This window comes from Ruditapes philippinarum, unplaced genomic scaffold, assembly GCF_026571515.1.
Source record: "Ruditapes philippinarum isolate M1 unplaced genomic scaffold, ASM2657151v2 ctg7751_1_1_1_1, whole genome shotgun sequence".
Lineage (NCBI taxonomy): Eukaryota > Metazoa > Mollusca > Bivalvia > Venerida > Veneridae > Ruditapes > Ruditapes philippinarum.
This window is the reverse complement of record NW_026852056.1, coordinates 23,237-50,066: the sequence shown is the minus strand read 5'-3', so window position 1 is coordinate 50,066 and position 26,830 is coordinate 23,237. Positions and strand designations below refer to the sequence as shown.

At 34.5% G+C, this 26,830-nt stretch overlaps 1 protein-coding gene across 1 annotated transcript in view; it reads right to left on the bottom strand.

Annotated features, from left to right (window-relative positions):
• Positions 1-26,830, bottom strand: part of LOC132748084 (uncharacterized) — a gene marked incomplete at its 5' end in the record, with an annotated part of 58,682 nt that overhangs the window by 9,570 nt on the left and 22,282 nt on the right. The window contains 5 exons of the mRNA XM_060737631.1: positions 10,185-10,212; positions 16,425-16,646; positions 20,022-20,255; positions 21,088-21,146; positions 21,532-21,873. Of these exons, the coding sequence (XP_060593614.1) occupies positions 10,185-10,212; positions 16,425-16,646; positions 20,022-20,255; positions 21,088-21,146; positions 21,532-21,873 (885 nt within the window). The remainder of the gene's footprint in view (positions 1-10,184; positions 10,213-16,424; positions 16,647-20,021; positions 20,256-21,087; positions 21,147-21,531; positions 21,874-26,830) is intronic.

Below are 26,830 nucleotides of genomic sequence, written 5' to 3'. Positions count from 1 at the left end.
TATCTCATTACAGGAAACATCTAGGTAAATCCAAGGTAAATCCAACAGTCAACACAGCAGTATGGGCAGTAATATACATGTATAGCATAGACATGTGCTGCCAGCATTCAGTAAATGGATCCATTGTGCCATGCCTTTTTCCAGTGTCACCATGGGTCAGATTACCAGACCCATTCCTTATAATGCCAAAATGTTTATTTTTCCCCAATCTTTAAGAAAAATTCCAGATCAAACGGGAATTCCCGCTATCAAATTTGACAAAGTTCCTAAAGTCCTTTCCAATATGGTTACAGACAGATATTTTCACATTTCATTTCATTGCCAAATTTTAACGTATTTTGTATGCTTTGAATGATATTTGCATTGGTGATGGAATAAATGTTTTTCCACTTCAAAATACTATGCCAAAAAAGCATGAGGAAGTTTCAAATGGTACCATTATTTTTCCCAATTAAGCAATTTTATGATGCAAAATTTCCAAAACTCAGCTTAGGTACTTTTTTCCTAAATGGCTAGGAAAAGTTTGAATTTAAAAAGCAAAAATGTGAACAAGAGCGACCAGTGATCACATGTGTCACCTCTTGATAGCCATAATGAGGCAAAGAATCATTCAACCTAAAAACCTGTGTAATATGCACAAGAATTTGAGCTACCAATCACTCCTGTAAAGTTTCATTGAAATTTTATTAGTGATTTAAGAGGAATAATAAATAAGCCTGGACAAACTTTATCAACATCCTTCTCATTCAAGGGCCATAACTCACACAAAATCATCAAAGTCAAAAACCCATGTAATATGTGTAAGAACTTGACCTACCAATCATCCCAACAAAGTTTCATTGAAATTGCAATAGTGGTAAAAGAGAAGTAATCCAGATAAACTTTAAAAATAACAATAGGGCCTTGATGGCCCTGAAATCGCTCATATGTATATAGGCCCTTGGGGCAGGGGTAATTTTAACCCAGGGGCTTTTTTAACCAACTTGGTAAACACCCATTAGAAGATGTTTCATGATAAATATCTAAGCTCTAGATCTTTTGGGGTTTTAAAAAAAGATTTTTTACTAGACATATAAGGAAAATCAGAACCCCCAAGTGGGGCCAATTTAACCCTGGGGCTTTTATTTGAACAAATTTGGTAGACACTCACTAGAAGATGTTTTATACTTAATATCTAAGCTCTAGCTCTGTGGGACATTTAAAAGAAGTTTTTTTAAAGTTTTTACTATAATAGACATATAAGGAAAATTAGTACCCCCGAGGCGGGTCAATTTTGATCCAGGGGCTTTTATTTGAACAAACTTGGTAGACACCAACAAGAGAATGTTTCATGCTCAATATATCAGCTCTAACTCTTTTTTAAGAGAAGAGTTTTTAAGTTTTTACTATATACATATAAAGAAATCAATGACCCCCAACACTTCACAATTTTCACTTCAGGACTTCTATTTGAACAAATTTGATAGACACTTACTACAAGATGTTTCATTCCAAATATCTAAGCTCTACCTCTTTGGGTTTTTTAAAAGAAGATATTTTAATTTTTTTCTTTCGGTTGCCATGGCAACCAGAGTTCTGCATGGAATTAAATTATTTCAACAATTTTTAAAGGTGACCACCAAAGGAACATTCCTGTGAAGTTTGGATGAAATTGGCTATCCAATTGATGAGGAGATGTTGTTTAAAATAAAAGTTTACGGACGGAGACAGACGTCGGACGAAAGTGATCACAAAAGCTCAGAATGTCACTTTGTGACAGGGGAGCTAAATATAATTAAAGGGCCATAACTCCGAGAAAAATCATTGAACCATGAAAAGCCCATGATATGCACAAATAAACTTGGTACTGATCATTCCTGTAGAGTTTAAATGAAATTGTACCAGAAGTTCTTGCAAAATAGTCCGAAAAAGCTTTTGTGTATCTGGCAACAAACAAAAAAAAACAACATTTTTTATTCAAGGACCTTAACTCGGCTAAAAATCATTCAACTGGAAAACCCATGCAATATGTGCAAGTATGTGAGCTACAGATCAATCCAGTAAAAATTCATTGAAATTGAATCAGTGGTATAAGAGGAATAGTCAGGACAAACTTTAAACAAGAGGGCCAAGATGGCCCTATAGCGCTCAACAGACCCATCAATTTATACTCATCCGAGCAATTACTTAGACAAGCATCCTGACTAATTTAATGACAATTGAGTCAAAAATGTGACCACTAGAGGGTTAAAGGACGGATCATGCACTACCAAATAGGGATAAGGGGTCATCTAACTCACATTCTAACACTATCGGATTTTTTTCTATATAAACAAAGAAGGCCCGAAGCGTGCATTATTCTACAACAATGCACTCGCCGTTCTTATTATCTCCCTGTGTATTTTCACATTGAGGGTGCCATTTTGTTTGAAAAATCTTATAAATAAAACAATTTTTTTTGTCGAATTTTGTTGTGAAATCTATCTAGAATGAAAGAAAATGGTCTAACTAAGAAAATGAATCCGAACACCAATATCTTTAATTCAGTCGTTAACGCTGTACAGTCGTTTAAAGTGTTGTTTACGTGACGTCACAATGTAGCGCCAAACAGCACGTGCAAAACAATCAAATTAAGTACGCTATTTTAATGTCGCAAACGAGTTAAGTTTTACATTTATTTCACTTTTAATAATTTGTATTTCGCTTGAAAAATTATAGAGTGAAATAAAATAATCAAACAAAGTTTCATCAACGTTTACAAATTTTGTTATTCTCAAAATGTTTCTACACACGGCAGATTTGACGACAGTTTTTTTCAACCCACTGGAACAGCCGTTTAAGAACGTTTCTATTGGAAACCCCTAGGCGTAAACAAATTAAACCACCAAACATAAATTCCACCTTTAAAATAATAATTATATTTATTCTTGACGTGTTAGAATGGAAATAGATATTAATTCTTTGTGCATTATTGTATAATAATGCACGTTTTTCGTTCAAATGCTTTGTAATTAATCACTCAGGCCTATTGGCCTTCGTGATTATATTACTACGCATTTGAACTCAAACCGTGCATTATTCTACAACAATGCACTCGGAATTGATATCTATTTCCTAAGTAAACAGAACCAAAGTGAACAAAGAATTCATTCTGTAACAAAAAAATAAGGGGCCATGGCCCTCTATTTAACAAAAGAAAATAACAATAGAATTTTTAATGGTCCTTTATCTCTATTTGGTTTCACAGACAGACAGACAGATGGTGTTCTAATGAGACAGTACTTATGTGGCTACTCTATCATCATTTGTTCTCTCTTTTATTCTTTTTAGCCACATAAAGGAAAATAGCCACATAAAAGCCTTAAGGAATGAATGACATCAAAAAGAAAGTACAGTTACCTATTGTTCCTACAGCCACATAAGTATCCAAATGTAAACTCGGACAGATGGACAGACGGACAGAGGACGGAGAAGTGATCCCTAAATGTTGCCACTTCTCAGTAGAGGTGACCAAAAAAAGATATAAGATGGAGAAAGAGAATATAAGAATGGTTCAAAAAATATTTCAGATACTTTAGCTTGATGCAACAAATAATGTGAACAAGACTTAAATTTTGAAATATTTAACACACAATAGGAATTCAAAAATCACAGACTTAAAATGATAACTTCTTTTTTTCTCAATTAGTAATTAGCAATGTGTCCACAGGACAGGGATGCCCATACATTCCACTGTTTTGTCTGTCTACTGACATAGAGCCGGCAGACTGATAAAAGTAATTCTACATGACTCCCATTTGATAATTATACCCCTAAGAAGTTGTGGTATAAAAATGAGTATCAATTTTTTCCAAAGGTGACATGTTAATTTTTCCCAATATTAAGCTGCAAGGATTCCAAATCTCAATTTGTATCCTAAAGTATGCTTAAAAGAAAGTAAACATATGCAAAATCCCAAATGCACAACTACACAATCATGCTGACCAACATGACTGTAAAGTTTTGTGACTGAATGTCAAATACTTTTGAGTTACGCATACTACAAATTTTTTTACAAAGTCAAAGTGAATAACTCTACAAATACTGAATAAATCAACAAGCAATTCTCAAGTGAATAACTTAACATGCTGACTCTAGCCAGGTTGAGCAACACATCATTTTGGAACGTATTTTACCAAGTCAGAGGGTAACAAGAAATGTCGGACGACACATATGCCCCCTTTCTAGCCCATGACTCACATTATAAGCAATTTTGTTAGAGAAACTTGCAATAAATGGGTACATTGAAGAATTCAATTATGGAAAAAAGAAAAATATGAAGACTTTGCGATAAATAGTTTTCAAGATAATGAAACACTTAAGGCCCCTGTGACATTGACCTTTGACCAAGTGACCACACAATTAATAGGGGTAACTTACTAGTTATGACCAATCAATATTAGAAATATAAAAACTTTGTGATGAATAGACTTTTCAAGATAATAAGCGGAAACTATTCTGACATTTAAGGCCCCTGTGATCTCAGTGACCCCAAAAGCAATACGGATCATCTGTTAGTTATGACCAATCACTATGTGAAATATGAAGACTTTGTGATAATTATCTTTCAAGATAATGAGCTATAATCCTCTACCATTCAAAGATCCTGTGACTTTGACCTTTGACCTGGTGACCTCAAAATCAATAGGGGTTATCTACTAGTTATGACCAATTAATACTAGTATGTGAAATATGAAGACTTTGTGATAAATAGTAACCAAGATAATTAGCGGAAATCACATTACCATTCAAGGCCCCTGTGATCTTGACCTTTGACCTAGTGACCCCAAAATCTATACGGGTCATCTATTAGTTATGACCAATTAATATTTGAAATATGAAGATTTTGCAATTAATTGTAACCAAGAAAATGAGCGGAAACCATTCTGACATTAAAAGCCCCTGTGACCTTGACCTTTAACCTAGTGACCCAAAATCAATAGGGGTCATCTACTATGTGAAACATGTAGACTTTGTGATAAATACTTTTCATGATAAAACAGAAGAAACCATTCAGACATTTAAGGCCCGGTGACCTTGACCTTTGACCTAGTGACCCCAAAATCAATACAGTCATTTACTTGTTGTGACCAATCACTATGTGAAATATGACGACTTTGTGATAAATTCTTTTCAAGATAATCAACAGAAACCATTTTGACATTTAAGGCCCCTGTGACCTTGACTTTTGACCTAGTGACCCCAAAATCAATAGGGGTCATCTACTAGTTTGAACAATCACTATGTGAAGTATGACAACATTGTGATGGATTCTTTACAAGATAATTAGCCGAAACCATTTTGACCTTTAAGGCCCCTCTGACCTTGACCTTTGACCTAGTGACCCCAAAATCAATAGGGTTCATCTACTAGTTATGACCAATCACTATGTGAAGTTTGACAACACTGTGATGGATTCTTCTCAAGATAATCAGCTGAAACCATTTTGACCTTTAAGGCCCCTGTGACCTTGACCTTTGACCTAGTGACCCCAAAATCAGTAGGGGTCATCTACAAGTTATGACCAATCACTATGTGAAGTATGAAGACTTTGTGATAAATAGTTTTCCAGATAATCAACGGAAACCATGTGGTCTACCGACGGACCGACAGACAGACAGACAGACCAACATTAGCAAAATTATATAACCCCTCTTCTTCGAAGGGGGCATAATACTTGAAAAAAAAAACTGAATAAACATACAAGTAATACATCAGGGTTCACTATGACACATGCTGACCAACAATTCTGTAAAATTTCATGACTCTGCATTGAATACTTTTTTGGCTTCACATAACACAAGTTGAAAATTGCAAATTTTTACTAATTATAGAGCAAAAACGAAACTGAACAAGCATTTGATAGTATTGCGGGCAATACAGTAGTCCCCTACCGGTCCCTCAAAAAGTTCTTTAATTGTCATACACTCCTGTGTATTGCCATTTATAATGAATTTGAGGATGAAGTCTGTATTTGAAAATATCGACCACAAAACATAATACAAGAGCTGTCAGTAGGACAGCATGCTCGACTATTCTAAGTGCTTGATAGTAAAAGAGCCTTGATAATGTTAAATTTTTTATGTTCACCAAAGGGCTAATCTTTTTTTTATAAATTCATGTTATAGGCCTTAGAGAGAGTCTAATTATACAGTATTGGCTTGACTATTTGGAAGGTAATGTCACAAGGGTGTTTTATTGAGTATAATAATACTAATTACCTATGAATACATAAATTTGACAGAAAAGGTACAAAGGCTTGTTATTAAGATGTTTTATCAAGTAAATCACTGCTTTATTATTATGAATGCATAAAATTGTCCCAAAAAAGGCACAAACCCTTCAGTAGTTATGGAGATAACAGCTTACAAGCAAAACTTTATCATGAATTTCTAAGTTGAAAAGGGGAAGAAAAATCAGCCTAAATGCAAGAAAGAATTATGGATCTTTGTCAGTGACCTACAATTCTGACCCTAAATGCATATGTGAAGTTTTAAATAAATATCTTTAATAGTTATTGAGATATGTAAAACTTGCATGTAAACATTAACCAAGAGACTAAGTAGAAAAGGGGATATGAATCAGCCTTAATGCAAGATAGAGTTATGGAACTTGGTCAGTGACATACAATTATGACCCTCAAATTATGACCCTAAGTACATGTGTAAAGTTTCAAGTAAATATCTTTGAAGACCTTTAACCTTTAACCAAAATTTCTTAAGTTTCAAAGGGGCAAATAATTCTGCAAATCGTGCAGACAGAGTTATGCAATTTTGCAAAATGATGAACATTGTTACTATAAAAAAAGCGTTGTAAATGTCAATTGAATATCTCAAGCAATAATTGAGATATTTGACTTAACAAAAAACTTTAACCAAAATTTCTAAGTTAAAAAGGGGCATAATTCCGTCAATATTGTAGGCAGAGTTATCCAACTTGTCAATCTGATGTACCTTCTTACTATAAATAAGTATTGTAAGTTTCAATTGAATATCTCAAGCAATAATTGAGATATTTGACTTAACAAAAAACTTTAACCAAAATTTCTAAGTTAAAAAGGGGCATAATTCCGTCAATATTGTAGGCAGAGTTATCCAACTTGTCAATCTGATGTACCTTCTTACTATAAATAAGTATTGTAAGTTTCAATTGAATATCTCAAGCAATAATTGAGATATTTGACTTAACAAAAAACTTTAACCAAAATTTCTAAGTTAAAAAGGGGCATAATTCCGTCAATATTGTAGGCAGAGTTATCCAACTTGTCAATCTGATGTACCTTATTACTATAAATAAGTATTGTAAGTTTCAATTGAATATCTCAAACAATAATTGAGATATTTGACTTAACAAAAAACTTTAACCAAAATTTCTAAGTTAAAAAGGGGCATAATTCTGTCAATATTGTAGGTAGAGTTATCCAACTTGTCAATATGATGTACCTTGTTACTATAAATAAGTATTGTAAGTTTCAATTGAATATCTCCAGCAATAATTGAGATATTTGACTTTACAAAAAACTTTAACCAACGCAGACGCCGACGCTGACGCCGACGCCGACGCCGGGGCGACTACAATAGCTCTCATATTCTTCGAATAGTCGAGCTAAAAATAAGTTTGTCTATATCACAGTAATGTGTTAAGTTTCCATGCTTAGTAAAGAAATTATGTTTATACAGCCTTGTCATATTATTACGATGTGGGATTTTAAAGTAAATCCTATAAGGAATGAAGAAGTTGGAGTGAAAATACCAGTTTCTTGAAAAAAATCTAAGTTCAAGGGGGACATAATTCTGGAAATAGTCTTGCTAGAGTATTTAACCTTCTCAAAAATGTCGAGTGATAATAAGAAACATATATATGAAGTTTGAAGTAGATACATAAGGAAATAAAGAAGTTATTTAAAAAAGACAACATTTTTCCCCTAAAAAATCTAAGTTCAAGGGAGGTAATACTGATATTTTTTGTGCTAGAGTTATAAACCTTGTCACATATGATGTGGTTGATGACCAGAAACTTATATTTAAAGTTTGAAGTAAACACCTTAAGAAATAAAGAACATATAGTGAAAAAGCTGAAAAATTTAAATCAGAAATCTTGAAATTCAGGCTATTTGTTGCCATAGCAACCAGAATTTTCAACATAGGAAGAAAAAAAAAAGATGTGCATGATCTCCAGACTGCCTTCTACCCATATTTCAAGTTTCATAAAAATATTTTCAGTACTTTTTGAGTTATCACTGGATCCAGTTTATGTGTTAAATTTGCCATATTTTCAGACAATTTGTTGCCATAGCAACCAGAATTTTCAACATAGGAAGAAAAAAAAAAGACGTGCATAATCTCCATACTGCCATCTATCCATATATCAAGTTTCATAAAAATGTTTTCAGTACTTTTTTCGTTATCGCGGGATCCAGTTTTGTGGACGGACGGACTGACGGACTGACAGACTGACAGACAGACGGACAGACAGACAGACGGACAGACGGACAGAGGGTAAACCTAAAGTCCCCTCCGGTTAAACCGGTAGGGGACTAACAAGCAAATTCGTTGAATTTATATCCCCCGCCGAGTACTGGTTATTACTAACACCACAACTGAAAACATAAGGCTTTATTTATATATTTATAATGGCATAAATAGTAATATTCTTTGAACTTGATAAATATTCAGGGCAATAACAGAGCCATAACTTTGTGTTAAATAGTAATATCTGGAAATGCCAATGAGATGTATGGATACTGCATAACTTATCCATTAATCTGAGTTATAAGTGTCTGACCTGAACAAGGCGACTGACTATATGCACATCTCCTCTTCATATCCCATAAAGTTTCTTTGAATTCCAGCCAGTAGTTACAGAGAAGTAGCACGGAAACGATTATTGCTCTGGTTGTATACTGAATAAGTTATCAAGGGCCATAACTCTAAGTTAAAATGTCTGACCCAAACAAGGCGATGATATGCCCATCTCCTCTTGGTATTGAAGGTTCCAATAAAGTTTCATTGAATTCCAGCCAGTAGTTGCAGAGAAGTAGCGCAGAATCAAATATTTTTCTATATGCATACTGCATAACTAATCAAGGGCCATAACTCTGAGTTAAAATGTCTGACCCCAACAAGGCAATAATATGCGCATCTTCTCTTGGTATTGAAGGTTCCCATAAAGTTTTGTTGAATTCCAGCCAGTAGTTGCAGAGAAGTAGAGCGGAAAAGATTTTTGTTCTATATGCATACTGCATAACAAATTAAGGGCCATAACTCTAAGTTAAAGTGTCTGACCGGAACAAGGTGACGATATGCGCATCTCCTCTTGGTATTGAAGGTTCCCATAAAGTTTCCTTGAATTCCAGCCAGTAGTTGTAGAGAAGTAGCGCGGAAACGATTTTTATTCTATATGCATACTGCATAACCAATCAAGGGCCATAACTCAGGGTCTGACTGGAACAAGCCGACAATATGCACATCTCCTCTTGATATTGATGATTCCCATAAAGTTTCGTTGAATTCCAGCCAGTAGTTGCAGAGAACTAGTCCGGAAACGAAATTTGGACGGATGGACGGCCATCCAGCCGAAATGGAATAAGGGGCCATTTCTTTTGTTATTTTCTATTGTTTAATAAAGGACCAATGGCCCCTTACTCCATTGTTACCGAATGATTCTATTGTTCTCTTTTGTTCTGTTTACAGTTAGATGGCCCCCTATCCGGACAGACGGACTTTCAAAAATTTTGGATTTAGGGGCTATTTTCTTTGTTATTTTCTTTGTTTTCTTAAAGGCTACTAGCCCATAAACCCTTTGATCACGGAATGAACCTCTTGTTCTCTTTTGTTCTCTTTACTGTTATATAGCCCCTAAACCCAAAATGTTTGCTCGAACGGACAGACGGACGGACTGACAACGCCAAATCTATATCCCCCTCCCGATTCTATGGGCTGAGGATAATTAATCCATATGGGAAACCACAGCTGCACAACTTCATATGCTGATCAACATTCCTGTAATGTGTGTTGACTCCAGCTCAAGCACTTTTACAGCTATACATGACACAGCATTTTGAAATGGATGCACCAAAAAGGGCAAATCTAAATCCCTAAACCACAGAGTTCCAGGGACATATCTTCATTTCAATATAACATAAATGACAAAAGTATTATACTTACTCCAAAGTTTTTCTTCCTTTTCAAATGCCTGAAAAAAAAGTCATCATATTAATTGACTAAATGAATTGACATACAAAAGGACCATGATTCATTGCTAGAAAAGGCGTTAATTTCTTTACTGCAGATGTTAATTACTAGGTAACAGTCAAGGCCATACTAGGTCAAAATTTGATTTCAACTAGAACTCCGCGATTTGGATGTGTCGCCTAAATGTGAACAGTATATCTGTCACTTAGTCATTTTCTTCTTAAATATAGGTTATTTATAACCACCACTCTTACAATGTGCATGTACCTTGAACTTTAGTGGCATTTGAACTGATTGTAACAAGGATTACTAAAACTGTTATATTATCAAAAATAACAAGATATGTTTGTAAAACATGTATGCCCCCTATCGGCAGCCAATTAGTCATGTGATCAGGTTATTATGCATGACTTCTGACCCAGTGAACAAACAATTAATGAGGGTTATCAAGTATCTACTGGTCATGACTAGTCACAAGGTAATAATTATTGTGACCCCATAGGTTGTGTGCAGCAATTTAAGTTATTACAAATCTTACCAAATAATATATGCATAAATTTTATGAATCATGTAGGCCTCATTAATGACAGCCAAGTTGTTATATTACATAAGACCTTCAAATGTCTATACCAAAAGCATTTTTAGTTTAATATAAAAATATCAATACCGTTTTTGCCTACAAGGTCAATGTGACCTTGACCTTTGACCCCTTGACCCAAAATCAATAGGGGTCCAGTGTTTTTTTTTCACCAAAATATTCGGCGAAATTCGGCCCCATTCCCCCCTCAAAATAGTATGTTTTTTTCCCCTCTAAAAGCCGAAATTTCCCCCTGATATGGCAGCCAAAATTTGCCTGCAATGGATACCATTGTATTTGCGTATAACTGCCAAAAAATGTTTTATATTAAGAGTGTAAGACTAACTGTTAAGCAAAGTTGTTTACAAATTGTTCCCAGGTATGTAAGGGGAGCTACTCCTGGCATCCCAACAAGTATTTTATGTGACTCTTTAAATTCTGCTGTCAAAAATTTAGATCCGTATATTAAGAAAAAGCGATGTATTTTAAACTTGTGTTGCAAGAGTTGCTCCCCTTTTCTACTCACTGGAAAGAAAACAATGTCAAACAAAAGTAAATCTTACTTACAGTGGTAAGTGATGTATTAAAATATGCATTGGATTCCTTTTTGTGTCTTCATTTGTGAAGAAATAAATTCCCCCTCCTTTTGCATTTTACCTCCTCCAAACGGCACCGACCCCCTTCCCAAAAAAGTGAAAATAAAAAACACTGGGGTCATCTGCTTGTCATGACCAATCACCATGCCAAGTTTGAAGTTCCTAGGCCGAAGCGTTCTTTAGTTATTGATCAGAAACCATTTTTACTAACAAGGTCAATGTGACCTTGACCTTTCACCCCTTGACCCAAAAATCGATAGGGGTCATCAAGTTTGAAGTTCCTAGGCCTATGCGTTCTTTAGTTATTGATCAGAAACCGTTTCTACTTACAAGGTCAATGTGACCTTGACCTTTGACCCCTTGACCCAAAACTCAATAGGGGTCATCTGCTGGTCACGACCAATCATCATACAAAGTTTGAAGTTCCTTGGCCTAAGGGTTCTTAAGTTATTAATCAATGTGACCTTGACCTTTGACCGCAATATCAATAGGTCATCTGCTGGTCATGACAAATCACCATACCAAGTTTGAAGTTCCTTGGCCTAAGGGTTCTTTAGTTATTGATCAGAAACCGTTTCTACTTACAAGGTCAATGTGACCTTGACCTTTGACCCCTTGACCCAAAACTCAATAGGGGTCATCTGCTGGTCACGACCAATCACCATACCAAGTTTGAAGTTCCTTGGCCTAAGGGTTCTTAAGTTATTAATCTGAAACCGTTTTTACCTACAAGGTCAATGTAACCTTGACCTTTGACCCCTTAACCACAAAATCAATAGGGGTCACCTGCTGGTCATGACCAATCACCATACCAAGTCCTAGACCTAAGGGTTCTTTAGTTATTGATAGGAAACCGTTTTTACTATGAGGTCAATGTGACCTTGACCTTTGACCCCTTGACCCCAAAATCAATAGGGGTCATCTACTGATCATGAGCAATCACCATATCAAGTTTGAAGTCCCTCGGCCTAAGGGTTCTTTAGTTATTGATCGGAAACCATTTTTACCTACAAGGTCAATGTGACCTTGACCTTTGACCCCTTAACCCCAAAATCAATTGGGGTCATGTACTGATCATGACCAATCACCATACCAAGTTTGAAGTTCCTAGGCCTTAATGTTCTTTAGTTATTGATCGGAAACGGATTTTGCTTACAAGGTCAATGTGACCTTGACCTTTGACCCCTTGACCCCAAAATCAATAGGGGTCATCTACTGGTCATGACCAATCACCATACCACGATTGAAGTTCCTAGGCCTAAGGGTTCTTTAGTTATCACTTGGAAACCATTTGGTCTACGGAACGACGGACCAACAAGTGCAAAGCAATATACCCCCTCTTCTTCGAAGTGGGGGCATAAATATACCATGGAAAAGTTTTACACTGACAGATCAAATTGAGGACTGTGTGATGGATTCTTAATCACTGCACTTCTGGTCAATGAAAAAATTTGGAGTCAATCAAACGTACAGTGACAGAGTAAATATGCTCTAGACAAGCCTATTAAGTAAGAAAATTATCAAAGAGCAATCACTCAAAAATCATGAAGTGCAGAGTACAAGTTCCTGTGCACTGCACCTTTTCTCAACAAGATCTATCATCCTATGAAGTTTCAAGGCCATAGCTTTTATAGTTTAGGTGAATTGGCCGGGACAAAAATAAAATAGGAAAGTTAACGAAGGGCAACAACTCAAAAATCAGTACCAGGTTTTTGATAATTGCACTTCATGTCAACGAGATATATCATCACATAAAGTTTCAAGTCCATAGCTTTTATAGTTTATGAGAAAGACAATTTTTGCCAAATTTTTTTGCCAAGACAAAAATAAAGTATAACTAGAAATGTGTCCATGGGACACGGATGCCCCCACACGCCACTGTTCTGTCAATCTTATGACTCTAGGTCAAATATTTTTTGGACTACATATGCCACAAGTTGAAAACTAAAAATCAACAAAGGGCCATAATTCTGTTAAATTTGGTTGCAGCAAAAAATCCTTCCTTTACTACCATCTACACATTAAGGTTGTTCATCCCTGGAAGTTTAAGCAAAATCTGCCATCCAGTTTAAGAGGAGTTGCGTTCACAAAATTTCTACATAGTATATAGTGAAAAAATCAACAAAGGGTCATAATTCTGTTAAATTTGGTCGCAGCAAAAATTCCTTCCTTTACTACCATCTACACATTAAGGTTGTTCATCCCTCGAAGTTTAAGCAAAATCTGCCATCCGGTTTAAGAGGAGTTGCATTCACAAAATTTCTAAATAGTATATAGTGAAAAAATCAACAAAGGGCCATAATTCTGTTAAATTTAGTCGCAGCAACAATTCCTTCCTTTACTATCATCTTACACATTAAGGTTGTTCATCCCTGGAAGTTTAAGCAAAATCTGCCATCCGGTTTAAGAGGAGTTGCGTTCACAAGATTTCGGGACGTACGGACAGACGGACGGACGTAGGGACACTCGGACGGACAAGTGCAACGCTATATGCTCCCACTCTGTGGGGGGCATTAAAATTAACAAAGATCAATAACTAAACAAGATGGCCATAATGGCCCTAGATCACTCCTCTGACCCATCAACCACATCCAAGCAATGTCTTAGACAAGCATGATGACCTGACCAAGTTTGAGTCAACAAGAGTTGTCACAGGAGACAGCGAAGCTCGACTAAAAAAATACTGGACGCAGTAAGGAGGACAAAACTATGAAAGAAAAATCAATTATGTATATTATGTATTAAGTAAAAAATAACATTTGTTAACATGAATTCCTAGATCCAGGGGAATAATTCTAGAAATAGTCACGCTAGAGTTATGAACCTTGTCACACAACATGTGTGTAATGATAAGAAATATATATTTGAAGTTTGAAGTAGATACCTTAAAAAGTAAAGAAGTCATAATATTTCTTAAAGAAAATCCTTAGTTCAAAGAGAGATAAATCTGTAAATATTGCTTCAAGAGTTATGAACATTGACACATAACATGTAATTGATGATAAGGAATAAGTATTTGAAGTTTGAGGTTACTAAGATACCTTTAAAACTAAAAAAGTTATAGTAAAAAATAACATTTTTCTAATAAAAAAATCTAAGTTTATGGGGAGATAATTCTTGCAATATTGGTGCTAGAGTTATGAACCTTGTCACAGTAGATGTGGATGATGATAAGGTACATATATTTGAAGTATGAGTAGATCCCTTAGGAAATAAAGAAGTAACAGTAAAAACTAGTATTTTTTTAGGAAAATTCTAAGTTCAAGGGGAGATAAATCTGAAAATATTGGTGCTAGAGTTATGAACCTTGTCACATAAGATGTGGTTGATGATAAGGAACATATATTTGAAGTTGATAACTTAAGAAATGACAAAGTTATAGAGAAAAATATTTTACTGCACCAAAACTTTAATCTGAAATCTGGACGTGGATGCCGACGCGGGGGTGAGTAGGACAGCTCTCCATATACTTTGTATAGTCAAGCTAAAAATGTGACCTCTAGTGTGTTAAAAAGGTTTTTCATATTTGGGCAGTGTAACCTAGCTTTTGACCCCAGGTGACCCATATTCAAACTTGACCAAGAAATCATCAAAACAAATTTGCAGACCAATTTCAAGAATATTTGGATAACAACAGTAGCCAGTAGAGAGTTCACAATATTTTTTTATTTTTAGCTCTTGTGACCTAGTTTTTCATCAGATACCCATATTTGAACTCCTCCAAGCAATTAACTAGACAAGCATCTTGACCAAGTTTGATGAAAATTGAGTCAGAATGTTACCATTAGAGTATTACCACTGTTTTCCATATTTGGCCAGTGTGACCTAGTTTTTGACCCCAAATGATCCATAATCAAACTTGACTTAGAAATCATCAAAACAACACTCATGATCAATTTCCAAGATATTTGGATCAAAACTGCAGCCACTAGAGTGTTAAAAAGATTTTTCTATTTTTAGCTCCTGTGACCTAACTTTTTACCGTAGATGACCCATACTCGAACTTGACATAGAAATCATCAAAACAACCTTCCTTACAAATTTCCAAAACATTTGGATCAAAACTGCAGCCACTAGAGTGTTAACAAGCTTTTTCTATTTATAGCTCTGTGACCTAGTTTTTGACCGAAGATGACCCATCTTGAATCTTGACCTAAAAATCATCAAAACAACCTTCCTGACAAATTTCCAGAATATTTTTATCAAAACTGCAGCCAATAGAGCGTAACCAAGATTTTCCTATTTTTAGCTCCTGTGACCTAGTTTTTGACCAGAGATGACCCATATTCGAACTTCACCTATAAATCATCAAAACAAATTTCCAGAATATTTGGATCAAAACTTCAGCCACTAGAGTGTTAACAAGCTTTTTCTATTTTTAGCTCCCGTGACCAATTTTTTCACCCGAGATGACCCATCTTCGAACTTGACCTGTATTTTATTTAGACAAACTTTCACACAAAGTTTGATGATGATCCAATGAAAACTGTGACTGCTAGAGTGTTAACAACCCAATTGTTGATGACAAACGACGCACAACGCAGGACGACAGACATAGCCCCATCACGACCACTTCGTGGTCAGGTGAGCTAAAAATCAAGAAGTGCAGAGTAACACTTCTTGTGCACTGCACTTTGGGTCATTAAAAGAAGCATGCATACCAAGTTTTGAGTAAATCTGACTTATAGTGACCGAGTTATGCTCTGGACAAGCCTTAGGGGATGCTGCAAACGCCACAGACAAAAGTTGCCTTTATATGTCGCCTTTTTCAAGGCGACACAAGAACAAAGGTGCACAAGTAATCTTAGTTAGAAGACCCTTGTGAAACAAGGCCAGTCCCTTGACAATGCCCTCAAATTTTCAAAGTGCTGAAGAGTTGAAAAAAAAAAAAAAAAAAAAAAAAAAAACATAGAAAAGGGGACATAATTCTGCAAGAATGCAAAGAAAAATACCTGCTCTTAATAAGGCAACTAAAAGATTTTTGCACTTTGTGCTCAGGTGAGCTTAAATCAATATATTTTTTTATTAAAAGTAGACTACCTTTAAACATTCTATGTCTTTTCCATATATAATAAACATAACACAACGTAGTGCAGATGGATGATGGTCTCTGAAAAACTTCTTTGCTGCCTTGAACATTGTAGCAGCAACTTGGCTCTCATTATATCCAAGTTTCCCTGTGCCAATGGCTGGTAAAGCAATTGATGAGTACTGTCTTGAATCTGCGTGTACTAAACAACTGTGGACAAACTCTTCAAGTTTCTGTAAAATGAAAAGTAAAAAGATACTTTTTGTAATAGATTTTTTATGTCTCCCATCATTTTGTTTAGTATGCTGCACACAAATACTAAGTACAGAAAATAGAAAAAGGCGACAACTTGAAACTAAAAACAAAACTGGTGTAAGGAATGCATTTCCCTTCAATGATACCTTTCCACCTATAAATTTCAAATTGAAATCCCCAATACTTTCTTTGTCATGCTCTGAACCAAAAATTGAACAGGGAAATAACTTCAAGATTATGCAAAAGATTTATAATAATGGTTCTTAGTAACTGAACCCTTGAAAACATCTATCCACATTACTAACTTATGAAGTTTCAAGTTGATACCTCCAAGGATTATGCCCCAGACAAGAAGAATGAACAAGAAATGTGTCCATAGGAGTCACTGATGTATGTTTAAACATACGAGTATATGCATTTGCATGAAGTTTCACTGCTATTGTTTTATCAGTATCACAGGTGTGTGTGTGTGTGTGTGGCGGGGGGTAATCACGTGACTATGTAAAGTAATACAAACAAGTAATATGGCGACTTCTGAGCCTTGGTAAGTTTATCATTTTCATGAATTTAGGTGAGAAACGTTTCCTTAAATCAAACTAGAAATGGTCTATCATATGCATGGTAACTTTCTTCAAATATCAATATCAAGTGCATTATCCTACGTTTTATGGTGTTTGAATTGTGTGAAAATTTCAAATTCAGCTTTAGTAATCCACACAAGGCGGTATAATTTTGTACCAAAATGAATGAAAATAAGCTTTCTGCTTTAACTAAAAATACAAAACCAAACATAATATTGACATCTTTTATCATAGAAGTCCATATAAAATCTTGTTGAAAGATATGAAGAGTAATAGTAATAGTTAGTAAGTAAAACAAGCAATTTCTGGATAGTAAGTCACACAAAAACAAAATAGTAAATTTCACACATGGTTTCTTATATTTATATATACATTTGAAGGCAATAAATGTGTATTTGTAAAGAGTTAAAACAACTTTTATTCATGATCAAATATTATCTTTTGTTCTAAATAGTGGATGTTTTATCAGCTGCTTTTGTAAACATACATAATTATCAGTACATTTTTCTGGACCTCATTGTGCGAATTATGCGACACATTCCTTAGATTTCTTTCCTTCGTTTCTATGTTTACACTACAAACAATTTATCTTAGTACATAGCTAAGAAGTCGCCATTACTGGTTTGTATTAATCTATATTAATATACAAAGTCACGTGATCCTCCCTCAGTTAATATTGAAGTTAATGACAATACATGAAAACTTCTCCAAAAGGTTAACCAACACTGACCAACAAGTGTGTCATGCAATACCTTAACTTATTTTTGGAACTAGAAATGTGTCATCATACCACGGAAGCCCCCGCATGCAGCCAAAATTTCAGATGTTATAATATTAAGTTCCAAATTTGTTTGCACAAATTATTTTTTTCATTTTAAGTTCAAAGCCCTTAAAACTTTTCAATGTTAACACAAACCATTTCCGCACTGAAATTATTCAGTCCTAACCTTTTGAAAATAGCATATTTCATATTTGTAGCCAAAATAATGGCTAAATACAATTCCACAAAAGTATGAGTGCTGAAACTTAAAGTTCGAAATTTTTCCAACATTCAAGACAGATAAGTTTGTCCAAAATCATTGAACCTAGACCAAATTCAAACTTAAACTGCTTATTCCTAAGATGTATCTATATCATTTTCAAAGTGAAAGTGACATAACTCTGCCAAAAAATCATCAAACCATGACCAAATTCCAACTTGACCTGCCCATTCCTTTGACATATCCATATGTCAAATTTGAGTTGAATATGTAACACTGTTGGGTAGATCATGAACAGAAACTGTAAATTTCATATTATTTTCAAAGTGAAAGGGGCTTTACTCTGCCAAAAATCATTGAACCATGACCAAATTCGAACTTGGCCTGGGCATTCCAAAAACATATCCATATGTCAAATTTGAGTTGAATGTGTTGTACTGGTGGGGAGATCATAAATAAACAGAAACTGAAAATTTCATATTATTTTCAAAGTGAAATAACTCTGCCAAAAATCATTGAACCATGACCAAATTTGAACTTGACCTGCACATTCCTTTGACATATCCATATGTCAAGTTTGAGTTGAATGTGTTGTACAGTTGGGGAAATAATGAACGGAAACTGAAAATTTCATATTATTTTCAAAGTGAAAGGGGCATAACTCTTCCAAAATTCATCAAACCATGACCAAATTTGAACTTGACCTGTATTTTATCATGACATATCCATATGTCAAATTTGAGTTGAATGTGTTTTATCTTTGGGGAGATAATGAACGGAAACTGAAAATTTCATATTATTTTCAAATTAAAAGGGGCATAACTCTGCCAAAAATCATCGAACCATAACCAAATTCGAACTTGACCTGTATTTTCTCACGACATATCCATACGTCAAATTTGAGTTGAATATGTGCAACCCTTACTAAGATAATGAACGGAAACTGATGATGACGGAATGACAGAATGACGCAAGGACGGAATGACGGAAGGACGGAACAGGGTAACACTATATGCCCCGGCCATTACATGGCGGGGGCAAAAAAAATGGAGCTTAAAATAAAACTAGAAGGGTTTTTGTCACAAAACATATGTCTCCCAAAACTATGTATGGTCACTCATGTGAAGTTTCATTGAAATCCCACCTGTAGCTTGACCTGTGAAAGCCATAAAAGAATTTTCTATTTATAGCTCTGCCAAACATAATGTGCAGAAAAGCAGAACATGCTGGTGACGTGCACAACTAGGGATGGTACTGATCACCCCTGTAAAATTTGGTTGAAGTCCCACCAGTAGTTTGACCTGTAAAGGCTGGACAAGATTTTTCTATTTTTAGCTCTGGCGGCCATTTTGTGCAGCGCAATGGAACATGCCGGTGATGTGCACAACAAGGGATGGTACTGATCACTACTGTAAAGTTTGGTTGAAATTCCATAAGTAGTTTGACCTGTGAAGGGCAGACAAGCTTTAAGAATGCGGAGCACATACAACAGACGGAGGGATGTTTGGGTTGGTACGGACGGACAGACAGCGAAGGCAAAAACAATATGTCTCCCAAAAATTTTGGGAGACATAATAATGTGAATTAATCAAAATGGAAGGAATAAGAAGTAATAATGCTTATACAACGTTTTTCAGTTTTAGATCATTTTTCACAATAAGAATAATTTTTCTGGTAAACAATTAAGTGAATGAATGATGGTCTAGACATACATCAAAATGTAATAGCTCTATAAATCATTTCTAAGCCCATCATGTCAAAAAATCTCAGTGGAATCCTTATAAGTGCTTACCTGTAACTTTTTTGCATCATTATTATATTCTTCTAAAGCTCCATGTAGGATGACTTCAGCATTTTCCAGCTTAAAAGCTTCTGTTTCTAAGATTTCTCCATAGTTTATACCATTAGGTCTTTTCTTGTTAACAACGTTTTGTAACTCTGGCCCTGCACTTTTTAATATTGTACTTGACACTGCACCTGAGTTTAGTTTAAGGTCATCACGTGTAGTGTTAACAATCACATCAACCTAACAATATAAAATATAGTTAAAAAATCATAGTTTTCAAGATAATTTCATTCATGTAGGTAAGACAAGAAACACATCATTTTTATCAGTCTTTAACCTTTGTGAAAAAATGATTTCACAAACAGCAGTCAAAAACATTGTATTTGTCCTAATCAAACAGTTATCACTGAACATTAGATGTAGAGTGGGTTAGGATATTTCCAAACAGAGTCCCTAATCCTAATATTTTAAATTGCATATTATTTTGTTGTAATATACGTTTGCTGGTCCGTTGTTGTAAAAAGGCAATATTAATCAATATCATTCACCATTAAAACTGATTTGCATTTAAAAGTTAGAGTCAAAAGAGTTTAAAACTGTTGAAGCTAAAAAAAATGTTGTGTTGATGTAAATTGAATGCGTACTCTAACTTTCTGAACAACTAGTACCTCCGTATGTCAAAGAGATTTTCAAATACACATTTGTTAATTTTCCGTGTTTGTGCCATATACATGTACATGTATATTTCATATGTATGTACATATAAAGGCCTACATGTTACACATTATAATAATCATTTTGTGAAATAAAATTGGAAAAAAATCCAATGTTATAATTTGATTTGATGATCACTTAACCCTAAGTTTCAAAATTTTGCCCTATTTTTCCTGAAGGGAGAAGTCACTTTCCCCTAAATTTTCAGTCTGAGTACTGCATTAAAAAGAAGTGCAAAAGATCATGAACAAAGGATACAGTATTGTAGATAAAGCAGGTGGTTTTGGAGACAAAACTTGTAACAGAACTAAATTATGCATTTTTATTTAATGCACAATTGTTATGAATGGAGACTTACTGCAAAGTCAACAATTCCTCCTTTTCTGACTTTAACAGCAAAATCATCCCTGTATAGATCTGAAATATAAAACAGTTGTTACTTATCTTTGACTATGAATACCAAAATTTATTATTATTATGTAACCTTGCTTTGTTTCATTCTATATGAACCAATCATATACATTTACATGGATATAATAAACTTTTTTGTAAATTTTCTTGTCAAATGAATTTAAAATGATAATCATCATGTCTCCCTTTTTCATTGTACGTGGAACTTTCTGGCTAATGTCCAGATTTTTTAATATCGAAAATGTCTCTTAACATATTGATTGGATTATTTTTATTATTTATCCTGTTATCTTATTTATTATAGGATCTTTTATATTAAACTGTTGGCTATTATTATGTTCCAATAATGTAGGCATCATGATTTTAACTGAAATTTTGATAGGATACTTACCCTTGTTTATTGGCTTCACTGTCTCACACTTTGTTTTAAATGCATCATGACAATATTTAAAGCAGCAATCAAAAGCATCTTTGTCCCAGCAACAAAGGACTATGTCTTTCCTTGGACCCTTCGATTTTTCTGCCCACTGCTTTAGAGAGTACAGTATGGGCTTGACATACTTGCACCTTGACCATTCATTTATTGGGGATGATTTTATACAAACTGATATGCAGGCTTCATCAGAAAGTTTTGAGTCAAAATATTTTTCCATTTGATCAATTAGAGTCTTTCCTTCCATCTTCTTATATTTTGGAATTGGTACAGCAATTTTCTTCACACTTTGTGAAAAATCTGGAAAAGTATGGTAAAGAAGCAATTATCATAGTATTGCAAGCAATCCATAAGTCCCCTACCGGTAAGAACCCCAGCAACATTCTGATTTCAATTTTACCAGTGAATGAATGACATGAATGAACTTAAATCTTTTGAATTCTAAGTTTGTCTATTTCACAGTAATGTGTTAAGTTTCCCTGCCTAGTAAGGAAATTATGTTTATACAACCTTGTCATATTATTACAATGTGGGATTTTAAAGTAAATCCTATAAGGAATGAGGAAGTTGGAGTAAAAAATACCAATTTCTCAAAAAAAATCTAAGTTCAAGGGGGACATAATTCTAGAAATAGTCTTGCTAGAGTATTTAACCTTCTCAAAAATGTTGAGTGATAATAAGAAACATATATATGAAGTTTGAAGTAGATACATTAGGAAATAAAGAAGTTATTTAAAAAAGACAAGATTTTTTTTTCATAAAAAGTTCAAGGGAGGTAATACTGATCATTTTTGTGCTAGAGTTGTAAACCTTGTCACTTATGATGTGGTTGATGACCAGAAACTTATACCGGTATTTAAAGTTTGAAGTATTAACACCTTAAGAAATAAAGAACTTATAGTGAAGCTGAAAAATTTAAATCAGAAATCTTGAAATTAAGGCTATTTGTTGCCAAAGCAACCAGAATTTTCAGCATAGGAAGATAAAGGAAAAAGATGTGCATAATCTCCAGACTGCCATCTACCCATATTTCAAGTTTCATAAAAATATTTTCAGTATTTTTTGAGTTATCACTGGATCCAGTTTATGTGTTAAATTTGCCATATTTTCAGACTATTTGTTGGCAATTAGCAACCAGAATTTTCAACATAAGCAGAAAAGAAAAAGATGTGCATAATCTCCATACTGCCATCTATCAAGTTTCATAAAAATATTTTCAGTACTTTTTGCCTTATCGCGGGATCCAGTTTTGTGGACGGACGGACTGACAGACTTGGCACAAATGTTGACTAGACCATAGCCTCTGTAACAGCATTCTCAATCGTAAATTTCCTGTTACCATGGCAGCAGGGGGACGTCTCAAAATTACCAAAAACCACTATTTTGCATTGTTTTTCTTCCATCAAAACTGATTTCAAAAATCTGCAACTTCTCAATGAATTGAGATAGAGTAAGAGGCTTTTCAGCCTGGGTTACAAGTTACCCTAAGATCGACCTGAGGCCATTTTTAGCCTGTCACATGTCCAAAATTTTCTTGGCAATGAGGGGAACAATCGCCCCCTTCAAACCCCCCAAACAGAAGGGGGCACATCCCCCTTCTGACAACCCCCTGATGTAACATTAGGATGGGGGGCGGCGCTGAAAAAGTGGTCACTTTTTTTAACAACATTTCTCCAACGAAAAACAGTGTTGGGGGCCTAAATATGGCATTTTTTCGCTGTTTGAGGCCTCAAAAAGGGGGGGGGGACAAAACATGTCTATATAAGGGAAAAGGTTAATTATAGAATAGAAAGCATTTATAATAAAAAGAACTGTCGGATGACAGTAAGGCTCGACTATTCAGAAAAGTTGTCACAAGGGAGAAAAATCAGCCTGAATGCAAGATAGAATTATGGATCTTGGTCAGTGACCTACAATTATGACCCTAAATGCATATGTGAAGTTTTAAATAAATATCTTTGATAGTTATTGAGATATGTAAAACTTGCATGCAAACATTAAGCATGAGGCGAGATTAATCAGCCTAAATGCAAGATAGAGCTATGGAACTTGGTCAGTAACATACAATTATGACCCTTCATGCATATATGAAATTTCAAATCAAAATCTGTGATAGTTATTAAGATATGTAAAACTTACATGTAAACATTAACCAAGAGACTAAGTACATGTACAAAAGGGGGAGATAAATCAGCCTGAATACATGACATAGATATGAGTGCTTTTTAGTGATCATTATTTATGACCACAAATATACATACGAAGTTTCAAGTGAGTACCTTTAACAGTTTCAGAGATATGCAAAACTTGCATGTTAAACTTGACCAAGAAAAGGAGATTTTTGTTAGTACAAAAGACAGCATCATAAATTCAGTCAAAATACATGACAGAGTAAAGAATATTGAGATGTGACCTTCAATTATGACCCTTAGTACATGTGTAAAGTTTCAAGTAAATTTCTTTGATAGTTTTTAAGACCTTCAACCTTAAACCAAAATTTCTAAGTTTCAAAGGGGCATAATTATGCAAATATTGCAGGCAGAGTTATACAACTTTGCAAACTGATGTACATATTATTGTTACTATAAACTAGAACTTCGCAAGTCAGATGTGTCGCCTTGTGAACAATATAGTTTAGGAGAAATGGCCAGGACAAAAATGAAATATGAAAATTAACAAAGGGCAATAACTCAGAAAATAAGATGTGCATAGCAGCAGTTTCTGTGCACTGCACTTCTTATCAATAAGATCTATCATCCTATGAAGTTTCAAGTCCATAGCTTTCATGATTTATGAGAAATGGCCCGGACAAAAATAAAGTAAGAAAATTAATAAAGGGTAATAACCTCAAAATAAGAAGTGCAGAGTACCAGTTCTTGTACACTGCACTTTTTCTTAATAAGATCTATCATTCTATGAAGTTTAAAGACCATAACTTTTATACTTTAGGAGAAATGACCTGGACAAAAATAAAGTATGAAAAATAACAAAGGGCAATAACTCAAAAAATAAGAAATGCAGTGCAGCAGTTTCTGTGCACTGCACTTCTTATCAATAAGATCTATCATCCTATGAAGTTTCAAGTCTATAGCTTTTATAATTCATGAGAAATGACCTGGACAAAAATAAAGTAAGAAAATTAATAAAGGGTGATTACTCAAAAATAAGAAGTGCAGAGTACCTGTAGTTCTTGTACACTACACTTTTTCTTAATGATATCTATCATCCTATGAAGTTTAAAGACCATAGCTGAGAAATGGCCTGGACAAAAATAAAGTATGAAAATTAACAAAGGGCAATAACTCAAAAAATAAGAAATGAGATCATCCTGAAAAACAGAGTTATAAATATTATCACATAAAACAAAGGTGTTGATAACAAACATATTTTTGAAGTCGGAGGAAACCCCTGAAGAAAATAAAAAAATAACAAAAATTCTAAGTTTAACAGTAAGATAAAAAAAAATATTGACGCTCAAGTGAGTAACCCTTGTCATATTATTATTTATTCTAATACGACTCTCTATTCAACATAGAAGTAGTAACCCTTGTGATATTATTATTTATTCTAATTAGTAATTACGACTCTCTATTCAACATAGAAGTAGTAACCCTTGTCATATTATTATTTATTCTAATATGACTCTCTATTCAACATAGAAGTACCGAAAGAATGTGTTATGCACAGATCCCTGATCTGTCAGATTAGTGGATACATTAAGAATTTTACCTCAACATATTTGTTTACAAAGGGGCACATGTCCATGTTTGTGGTTAAATTTATTGTTATTCAAATTAAAGGTCTGAATAGGGATCTATCAATTTTGCGATAGCATCAATGTTTACATTCTATATAAAGACATGTGACATAACCATTAACAAGAGCTGTCAGAAGGACAGCGCGCTCGACTTTTTTAGTGCTTGCCTATAAAACAAAACTTTGACAGTTAAGGGCACACAAGACTTTAACTAGGAATTTCTAAGTACAAATCAAGAAACATTTTCACAGAGTTATCTTCTCTTGCTTACAGATAGGTCTCATGATGGCACATAAGAACTCCAACTTCCAAAGTAATATCTCAAATGGTTAAGTCAACAAGTGGACAAGAATGAAATCTTAACTGAGTTTCTAAGTCAAAAAGGGCCCATAATTCAAATAAAATCCTTAACAGAAATTACCTTCTCCTGCCCATGTTTTGGGACCATGATGGTAAAAACAAGTATTCCAACTTTCAAATTAATATCTCAAACAGTTCAGTCAAAAAGTGGACTGGTACTAAAAAACTTAACCAAGATTCTAAGTCGATAAAAGGCCTTAATTTTTAAAACAAATCCTTGACAGAGTTACCTTCTCTTGCGTACAGATGGGGGTAATGATGTGAAATAGCATTAAAAGTTTCAAAGCAATATCTCAAAGGTTAAGGCAATAAGTGGATTTTACCCATATTCAATGTATTTTCTAAGTCAAAAAGGGGCATAATTCTGTCAAAAACCTTGACAGAGTTATGTCCTCTTGTCTGTTGATGAAGGTCGTGATGGTAAACAAGTATGGTCAGTTTCAAAGCAATACCTCCAATGGTTTTGAAATAAAGTGAGGTGGTACAAAAAACTTAACCAAGCTCAATACACTTTCTAAGTCAAAAAAGGGCCATAATTCTGTCAAAAACCTTGACAGAGTTATGTACTCTTGTCTGTAGATGGAGGTTATGATGGTGAACAAGTATGGTAAGTTTCAAAGCCATACTTGTAATACTTCTGAAATAAAGTAGGGTGGTACGAAAAACTTAACCAAGGTGTGACGCCAACGCTAACGCCGACGCCGGGGCGAGTAGGATAGCTCCCCTTTTCATAGAAAAGTCGAGCTAAAAATGTGACGCAATGAAAAGTTTAAGGTAACAAATCAGGTGCTACTAAACTGGATATCAGGTACGGCAGCATTATATTTTTTAATGTCATGTTAGAATCAAAATATTACATATTTACATATTTCATTCCGGGGTGGGTGGGGCGTGGGAGTTAAGGGGGGGGGATAATTTTCAAAATTATTCATGCTAGAGTTATAAATCTTGTCCAAAATGATGTGGGTGATAATAACAAATACTTGTAGTTTGGAGAAGATACCTTAGAAAAGGAGAAATTATAGTAAATAAGAATGCATTTGTGAAAAAATGCTATGCCACCCCATTAATATAACAGAAGTAGATTTTTTTTGTTACTATACAATTTAACTTTGTCATAATGCAGTAGTGTCTAGTGAA